The sequence below is a fragment of the Cibotium barometz genome, chromosome 34 (assembly GCF_041138505.1).
Source record: "Cibotium barometz isolate CiBa-2024 chromosome 34, ASM4113850v1, whole genome shotgun sequence".
Classification (NCBI taxonomy): Eukaryota; Viridiplantae; Streptophyta; class Polypodiopsida; order Cyatheales; family Cibotiaceae; genus Cibotium; species Cibotium barometz.
In genome coordinates this window covers 21595971-21606028 of record NC_141079.1, presented here as the reverse complement: position 1 = coordinate 21606028, position 10058 = coordinate 21595971, and the positions used below count along the sequence as shown (strand labels likewise).

The following is a 10058-nucleotide window of genomic DNA, read 5'->3' as shown; positions in this document are numbered from 1 at the left end:
CTCTTATGTAGATGAGGCCTAACTATGGGTTTCGAAAGTTTATGTAAAGCTGTCTTTTTCTTTATATATATATATATATATTATTGGTCCCAACAAAAAAAAACATCTCCCTTAGCCCCCTTTTACAAGCCCATTAACACTCCCATCACCCCATTACACCCTCATTAACCCACGCCACCCTCATTTCATTTTTCAAAAAATATATATCATATATAGTGAGTTATCCTTCTTTCGTCAATGTCTCATTTTCCCTGATAGTGAACAAAAGTGGCTACCTTTACCTTAAATTTGCCCATTACTCTCATGATTACCTCATTTTTTTATATCAAGGGGAGCCCTTGGGCAATAAGTGTATGCTCAAGAGAATGAGAGATCTAATGTGCCATCAAAGGTTCAAAGTGCAAGAGCAATAAAGGAAGGAAAGAGTAAGCTCCTTCTGTCTCAACATCGATGACTGGAAAACGACTAAGGCCGAGGTTTGTGACACCTCTCACAAATACAAGCAACAATGAGAGGCTGCTAAAGCATGCCTTGAAGGTTCGAGGATATCTCACCTTAACATTGGCGGAACCAAGCACTTTCGTACATATTTCATAATATTTAAAAGTACTAATAATTCACACATGTCTATGTAATTGATAATACATTCTTTGCTTAGAATAACAAAATGTGATTTTTCTTTTACAAGAATTTAACTAACTTCATCCCAATCATTGTGCTTTATCCCAATCATTGAATTAGAGCATATATTTGATGTTAAAATAAGTAAGTATATGGAGTCCATGATGGCTGTAGAAGAGGCTTATTGAAAGAAAAGATTTCTCTAGATTCAGATAGAAAACCAATGATCCAAACGGTCAAATTTGAGACGATAATAAGTACTACAATTTATCACTTTACTTTATTTTGATCTAACGGTTCAATTTAGAGTTATAGACTTTGCAAGAACATAGTTTTTAGTTTATAACAATTAAATTTTGAGCCATGTAAAAAGACAATAGTTGTCGTTCTTCTGAAAAATTGATGAAAATTTAAATTTTGGAATCCAAATTGTTGACAAAGTGGATTTTGAAATCCAAAATTCCATGAACAGATTGACATTCTCTTAAAGTCAAATTTATTTCCAAAGAAAGAAAAATTTCAATCCATAAATAGACATAAATTTCACTTTTGTCAAACGAAAATTTTAGCCTGATAATAATGGATAGAAATTTTTGTCAACAGCCTGAAATTTCCATCATTTTTTCAAGAGAACAATTATTCTCATTTCATGGCTCAAAATCTACACGTTATAAACTAAAAATTGTGTTTTTGCAAAGGCTATAACTTTAAATCAAACTATTAGATCAAAATAAAGTAAACTGAAAAATTGTAGTACTCATCACTGTCTAAAATTTGATCGTTTGGATCATTGGATTTCTATCTTAATCTAGAGTTTTCAATAAACCTCTTCTATGGCCATGGACTCCATATACGTACCTGTCTTAATACCAAAGTATGCTTGAATTCAACCGTTGGATCAACTTTATATACAAAGAAAATTTATTTCTTAGACAATTCACTATCCCCATGTAAGAGAGTTTCATCAAATTATATTGGGTCTAAAAGGAACATCAATTTTACCACCTATTAGGTTGTGGATAGTACGCTACGTACAACACGTAGTTTAGAAATGTGTATTGGTACAAAACTTATCCGTGCTCAAGGGAAAGTATAATCTAGAGATGCTTAAACAAACCAAGAAAGGAAATAAAAGCGAAATTCATCGACGTGTGGACATGCTTAATTCGAATGATATAGAAATTCTTGTGTATGGATTTGAGTAAAAAAATTCTTGACACTGGTGCCATAAAACAATTGATATTTTAAAGCAAAAGGTCTAATTCTCCTAGTTGATCGGAAAAGTTTCTTCTCCTTTGTAATTTATCGTGTTTTCCAAATTGAAGAATAGAACTCTTTTTTCAATTGACAATATTGGACGTTTTTGGGTTTAGAGTAAAATGTAAGTAATGTTTTATGCATTCCTTTTGCACAAAAGTAATGGGTTTTTTTTAATGTTTAACATGAAAGTGTGTCTTTTTTTCCCATAAATTTGAAAAAATGTACATTTTTGGGTTCCTTTCCAAAACTAGAGTTGAGTTGTAGTTTCCATGATTTTGTTGTTGTTTTTCATGACTCGTTGTTGCTTGTCAAGCCATCATCATAATCTATCACTCTATCCTTGTATTACTCTCAAGGCTCATCATTAGTCACCTTCCACCACCCTTTTGTCAAGGATTATGCTACATTGTCATTGTCATTTTAATCATCAACACGGTCCTCTTGTATATCTACCTAATTTTCCATCTCACAAGCTAGACCCATTGCCATAGAAAAGGGGTGTTTTCTCAAGCTATGCTTTGCTTGAGCTTTGTTTGTATAAGATGTGTTGATTTTACAATGCAAGGATGGGTTGGCTACCACATATTTTCTCTCGATCACCTCCCCTCTCCTCATTCCTCTTGACCCAAGGCTGTGAAGGGGCTAAGTAATCATTCCACACGCTTGAGGAAAAAGGTCTAGTAAATTCACATAAATCATGGGTTGCATGGGTGTGTCTGCGACGTTCATTTTTTTAAAGTTGATCGGTCTATTTGTTTTTTAAATCTAAATTTGCGAGCATAGTATTTGTAACTAGCTTGCTTGCCCTAAGATTTTACCTTGTCTCACCCCATGAATTTACATTTTGTGGGTTTAGGTAAATTTAGTAAAGACGTCACTTTGGGAAGATTTTCTTTAAGTGGGATATTTGGTTGAGTATATGCATAAATTACGATCCATGAATATTTTAAGAAAAACCCTTAAGTACTCATTCAAAGCATGAAACATGAATATTTGGAGTCGTTGGAGCATTCATCAAACCAAAGGGCATGACTTTATATGCAAACACCCCCCACAATGTTGATTTGCAGGGTGTATAGACACTCGCTTATATCTTGAAAAGCCATCTCAAAAGTTATACACCTCTTTACAAACCACTCATTTGAGAACATGATCTGTAATCAAGAGAGGGTAATGGTCTCTAAGTGTAGGCTAAGCTGTATTAACCTTTTTCAAGTTGACGCAGACATGGACTTTACCACCTACATCTATGAGCTTATCATGCTCCCCTTTGATCATCCGTGCAAAGTATTGGCTATCAGCATAAGGCCTTTTTTTTGGGGTCAATTTAGTGCCTTGATTCAAATGGTATACTGGTAGAAGACCATGCAAAAATATATCTTGAGGGTTTCCACAAGTTCTTTCTCTTCTTCTGACGTCAAATCAGTGGAAATCTAAGCCGACTTTGATTTTCTGCTCTAGATCAAACTTCATTGTTTCCTTAGGTCCGTCATATGACTTGCTTGGCTATTTGTTCACGCCTAGGATTTCGCAAGCAAACATTATGGTTTTCCACTTTTTTGAAGCTCTTGAAACTAGGCAGAACACAAATTTCGTCTTGTTTTTTTGTCTTCTTTCACATCAAATTTCGAAAGACTAGTGTGCTTTTAGGGATTTATTCGTCCATTGGGATTTCAATTTAGGTTCCTCATTGACTAGGGACTATTTGTTGGTTTTTTTTTGTGTCAAGTTTAAGCAAGGGCTCCATTGCTCCAATAGAATAAAGATATTACTCATTATTTTGCAATACTAGGGTTTCTCTTTTACTAAACTTTATGGTTCTCTTTTTCTGTTTCCTTTTAGGATCAAGTCTGAGCTAATCTTTGCTAATTTGTAAGAGAACTTCTTCTTATATTCTTATGAGTAACATTCTCACCTTTTCTAGTTCTTTTTCTGGGAATCGTTGAGGTCATTGTTGGAATGGATATGCACATGAACCACGTGCAACATTTCTTTCCGAAGTCTTCGACCCAGTGAGCGCACGGGAAAGATGTGTCTCAGCTAACAGTTGTGGCCGGTTCAAGTTGAAGGTAGTAGGAACAAATGAACATTGGAAAATAGTAAGGCATGTTTCTCTGCCAAATTTCACAGACAACGCGGGGCCGGTTCTTTACTGCTCTGCACGCCGCCCAGCTCCGCTATAGCTCAGTCCGCGGCGAGTGGGCTTCCAACCCACACCCCAGCTCAGTCCGCCTCTCTACTTTTTTATTTTAAATATTTGTCGTGATTCGCACCTTTAGTCTTGATACCCAGCGTTAGTCTTGCCAGTTGCCTCTAGGCTTTAGAGCTGAGAGGCCACTAGCGAATTGCAATGAGAGTGAGTCAGTAGCATCATCGGTTGGATAACCTTCATGGCCACACACTCCAGAGAGAGGTCGGTGTGCGTGTGTGAGAGAGAAAGTGTGTGGGAGAGATGCTTTTCAGCTGATGTCTATAGAGAGAGAGAGAGAGAGAGAGAGAGAGCAGCTGTGCAATGGCGGTGAGGGTAGGCCTATGGGCTAAGTGCAACTTGTCTTATCCCCAACAAATTCAGACCTAGTGTTATCTGCGTCCGCCCACTATATAATGGTGAGCTCAAGCCCTCACCACTACGCATGCAAGCACGCCCAATAGCTTATCTCACACCATCCTCACAGCTTATCTTGTTCAACGTGCTCAAGGAGCTGCATGGCTTCATCTTCTGCTCCCGTCTTGCTTCTGCTTCTAGTATTGGCAGCCGCAGCTTGGAGCTCCTCAGTACGAATGGTGGATGCGCAAGCCTGCTCACAGCCTTGCTGCGGAGCGCTACCACAGGGCGGCACCGGTTTCTGCTCCACTGGCGAGTGCTGCAGCCAGTATGGCTTTTGCGGCGGGCCCAATGATAGTGCCTATTGTGGCAGCGGCTGCCAATCCCAGTACGGCCGTTGTGACGCCGCCGCCACCACTAGCACAACCACCTCCACCAACACCACCGCTGGGGGAAACAACTAGTAAGCTGGCGAGGCACCCCGCCAGCTGCTTGCTGGCATTGGTGGTTAGGCTTGGGTAGCTATATAAAGCGGGGCACCCCTGCTAGCTGCTTGCTAGGGTTGGAGGTAGGGTATGTCTTGAGTATGATGCTTGTACTAATAAGTAGTGGCCACCACCCCCGCTAGCTAGCTGCTTGCTAGGGTTGGAGGTAATTGAGTATGGGGTTAATATGATGCTTGTACTAATAAATAATGGCCACCATGTATTGAGTACGATATAATATGATGCTTGTACTAATAAATAATGGCAACCATGGATTGAGTACGATATAATAAATAATGGCCACCATGTATTGAGAACGTCAATTGATTTTTTTTCGATTTGAACCGATGCAAAATACATTGAAGGATGGTTTATTCTAACACTGGTTGACACACTTGTCGTATCAATGTTTCTCGTGTCTATGAGCTGATTGTGCGACCTTCCAATGGCTGTGCTCGAAAAATGGTATTCTAGTGTGTTTCTATTGGCTAAAATGAAGAAAAGGTTCAAAATTTAGGGTGAAATTTAAGTAGGCTTTTTTTTAAGTATCAAATGAAACTTATATATAATAAACTGGCGAATAGTAATACTATCGAAAACCAAACCAAATAGAAATTTTCTAAACAAAGCCAAATAGTCATTTAAACTTTGCCTTTATTTTGATATTGAAAAACAAGCTCTTTTTGACCACCAGCTACCATATCGATAATGAGCATGGTAGGGTCATTCTTACAATTGACTTGAATATCCTAATATGTAAGCAATTACAGTTGAATACTTGCCAGAGAAACAAAATTGTGTTTGTCATGTCTCAAGCTATTAAATTTGTCACTTGCGGTGTTCCTTCCCTTAGTGTTTGTTTCTACTTTATACAAAATGGCCCTAGCAAATAAGATAATACTCTTGTTGGTTCATGTATCTCTATGGATTTGTTGATGTATATAACGAATGGCTTACTTTGTACTTTGGTTTTGAATGTGAAATAACAATAAAGGCTAGTATCTTCTATAGGAAGAGGAAGAGAGGAGGGAAATAGAAAGCCACACAGGTTGAGAATAATAATCTCAACCTGATCCTCACACAGGTTGGAACTAGGGGTTGGTATAGGGAATGTTGTTGAAGATACTCCTCTTGCGTTGGTCTTGTGGCCTCTAGTAGTTCGTTGGAGGGGTAGGATGGTAGGCATGAGCAAGCTGGAGAGCTCATTCCAAATTGCATAGAATGGTGACCCAAATGGTCACATGTGTTTCTCCCACGGTTTATAGCCAAGCACGGAGAGGTGTGGCTTAGCTGCGCCAATAGGAGTAGGAGATAGTCATTATAATAACTTAATAGCGTCAAGCAAAGAAGGAGAGGGTAGATAGCCGGATCAAGCTTACGCCGTGGCTCTGCTGCGCTAACGGGAGGAGGAAGGCGATCGTCATTGTTGTGGTGGAGATGCACTTTAGTGACGAAGACCTACTCCTAATTTGGCACATGACAAGCTCAGAAATCTTAGCATAGATATATATATAATATAAAACTAACCCCTCCCTTTCACCTTTCCACTCTTAACTTTTTAAATAAACTTCTCTTTTTAAAAGAAATCTACTTGTATTTTTTTCCCATCTTACAAATACTTTTTGTCTATATCTCTCTCTTTTTAAACAACCCCCTCAAATATTTTTTTCTTTTTTACAAAAAGAAAAAAGAAAAAGAAAAAAAAGATTCAAACGCCAAAAAGAAACAAATCTCATACATGGAAGCAACAAATGAAGTATCAAATAGATGAATGTCCAACATGTGAATTTGCATAACGAGGCAAAGGTGGATGGTCGGCCACACAATCTTCCACGGCACTGACCAAATTTTAAGCTTCTAATTCATTGTAGCTTTACTTTAAACTCACCACAGCTTTTCTAATCAGATTGTTTGATTAATTTTTCAAATGTATATCTTAACGTATATTGTATAGCAACCACTGGAATCAATAATTAGCATCCTTGATGTTTTGCATGTGTATATTAGAGAGCAACAATAGAGAGGTCTCTCTCCAAGATCATTGACTGAGGCAGGTATATTCTTTTACGGCCACTATTTCCAAATTCATACAAGAAGAAAGATAACTTTTGTCACATTGAGTAAGGCTCCTTCGCTCGAATTCACAAGTCATGAATAAGTGAAATTATCGAGCAAAATGTTTCTAGGAGGTGCAATTTAATCTCAAACCACATATCTCTACAAGACTCCTTCAAGTAGCATTCGCAATGCTGGTAACGGTATTTGTGGATTTGTTTGCAAAGTCAAGAATACGGGTTACAAAAATAATGTTAATCTGTGAAAACATGCAATACATGGATATGCTTGAAATCCTTGACAGAGGATGTGATACAAAAGGAAAAGAGAAATGTAATTTGCTTTGTTGAAATGAAAATGTGTTGTAGGTATGTCTTTCTGCTACAGACGTATACACAGAGTACATTATAAATTAGTGCCAATGGATCGAGACATGGATGAGAATGCTCTAATTGAAATTACAATTAAACTCAATGATAGAGTGATTTCAATGGTAACTATTGGTGAAAATTATAGTCTAAAACAGTTACGACAAGATATCATAAATGAGAGCCAAACAGAATTGCAGTTTGACTTTCATTTTAGAGTGGGCCACAAGTAGGTAAACAATCCAATGCTCTCAAAATTCATAATATGACGAATCCTAAAATAATTTTCTTTACTATATAGGTGTCATCGAGATGTGAGCAATGCATATATTGTAAAGACCTACAAGACAAACAGTTTGACACTAACGTGTACGTGACCTTGATTGTTATTATTTTGGAGAGTTTTGACTTTGACTGCATTTCAAACTAGAAGATCGAAGAGGGGAACGAGACAAAATTGCAAGACACACTTTAAACAAAGAAGACAACAACAACGCGATATTGGTCGTTAGGAGTTGGGTTCTATGTCATATCATGTTGTTGTGGTCGTTTGTTGAATGATGTTTAAACAAATTGGAACATACACTTCCAGAGCTAAACGACCACAACAATGTGATACTAGGTCATTCTATCGACATGTATACCCCCCACTACAAGACACTACTGCCATACATGCGTTCCATATACGCGATAAGTTATGGGCGCATGCATGGTCGCGCATGTATTTGAATAGTATCGGGCGCGTGTATATTGGCATCTAAATTTGTGCGTATTTTACTTTAGGTAACGCGTCTAACAACGCGTGTATACTGGCATCTAAATTCGCGTGTATACTGGTTTCAGAAACGCGTGTATAAGCGAGTGTATATACACGCAATTATACACGCATCAATACATGCTTTATTAAAAAAAACTAAATTTCTTTACAAAATTAAAAACTATTTTCTTTAAACCATCTCATAGTACATTACAGTATATATCATTACACAATCCCATTACATGCATTTATAACAATGAAATATATTCAAAAATAAATCATGAGATAGTTAAAAGATAACATATACAATAGAAATGTCATCAATTTAGAACGATACAGTGATGGATTGGTTAGGGTTCGATCTCATCTTCAATAAGATCCATCTTCATTGCGGCTTGTTACATCCTCCATATACTCCATATCACCCAATGAATGTATTATACATCACTTTGGAACGTGGTGCAATAGGGATGACGTACCATCATTTAATGTCATGCACCATTGGCAGATAGATAACCTACTCAAATACACATACTGCAGTAATTAATTAGCATATCAAAAGTCAAGGGGTACGCGAGCTTAGATATATATGTACATGAAACACATTAGTAAAAAAATGCATACCTGCTCACATTGTTGTGGCAATACGAGCCTATCTTTCTTTGTTTGCCAAAACTTTGTAGAGTCAATAGTTACATAGCCACTTGCATGGTGTTTTATCGTTGCATTAGGCCCTTTTTCCACCACGTTCATTTGCCATTTGACATCCAAAACATACACAAAGAAGCGACGAAAGTCAAGCCTAAATATGTCTTAGATTGTGCCACAATAATCATCCATTTTTTCATTAGCTCCCTCAAAGCTACTAATGACACCGCAATCTTGTGTATTCCTCTTTTCATCAATTCTTTGTGTTCGAAAATGCTTGCCTTCCCACCATATAGCATTGAACATAGTGCATTGGACCAAATAGAAGCAATATTTGTGTAAGCAATGTGAATAAATATTAAAAGCAAATCACTTACAACTAATGCAAAACATTAGTTCTATGTATCTTTAACATGCATCCTCGTGCATACTCCCATTCTTCCGCCGTGATATGCAGCCCCTCGTCCCTCTCTCTGCTCTCTCCATTTCCTCATGAAACCAATCAACATGGATATCATTCGGAAGTGTTGCTAGATGCTTAGGGTACGTCTTACGAGAGCCATGTTGCCTCCGAAAGAGAGCTCTTTCTGCTTGCCTTTTTGTCTTTGCATCCTCATATCTTGTAACCCATCTGCTCATATCACTATTAAGGATGCAAGTGAAATTGAGAGCATCAATCAATGGTTTGTCAATTACTTTACTCTGTCCTTTTCCTTGAGGCACAGTAGAGGTCATCCTCAAGTCCTCTTCATTGCTCCATAGTCGTGGCAAAGAGCTGTCCACCTGACCAAGAAATTCTTGTATCAACCAACCCTCGGCCATCCTTCCTTCGGGCCTTGCACTTTGCCTCACAAAGTTTTTTAAGGTCTTCATGAAGCACTCTAGGAAGAACATCCAACGTGCATGCACAGTGCCACATAAAGCAATTTTGTGCACTAAATGCACAATGAGATGTAGTTGACTTGTGAGAATGGACGAGGTACATCAAAACTCTTCACATCTGTTCTATACCTTGCTTCACCACAAGTGGGACAATGTCGAGTCTCCTTATGCGTCCCACGAAAGAGAATGCAATCATTGACACATGCATGTTTGCGATCATAATCCAATCCTCCAAGAGATGTCACATAGCGCCTCGCTATGTCTCTTAAGGTGGGTAGTCTATTTCCCTTTGGAAGCATGTTTGATAATAGCTTGCATCTAATATCATCAATTAGTCCTAAACCCTAAACCCTAAACCACTAATTCAAATTTGCAAGTTAGAATGCTTACTTCAATAATGCGTCAAGACTTGCATTGCTCCATTCATAAACTGTTTG

At 37.9% G+C, this 10058-nt stretch overlaps 1 protein-coding gene across 1 annotated transcript; it reads left to right on the top strand.

Annotated features, from left to right (window-relative positions):
- Positions 1 to 4544: 4544 nt before the first annotated feature.
- LOC147618784 (uncharacterized) lies at positions 4545 to 4977 on the top strand. Its single transcript, XM_086774484.1, has one exon. It carries the CDS (start codon positions 4588 to 4590, stop codon positions 4888 to 4890), a length of 303 nt encoding a protein of 100 aa, XP_086630610.1. The 5' UTR covers positions 4545 to 4587; the 3' UTR covers positions 4891 to 4977.
- The last annotated feature ends 5081 nt before the right edge of the window (positions 4978 to 10058 follow it).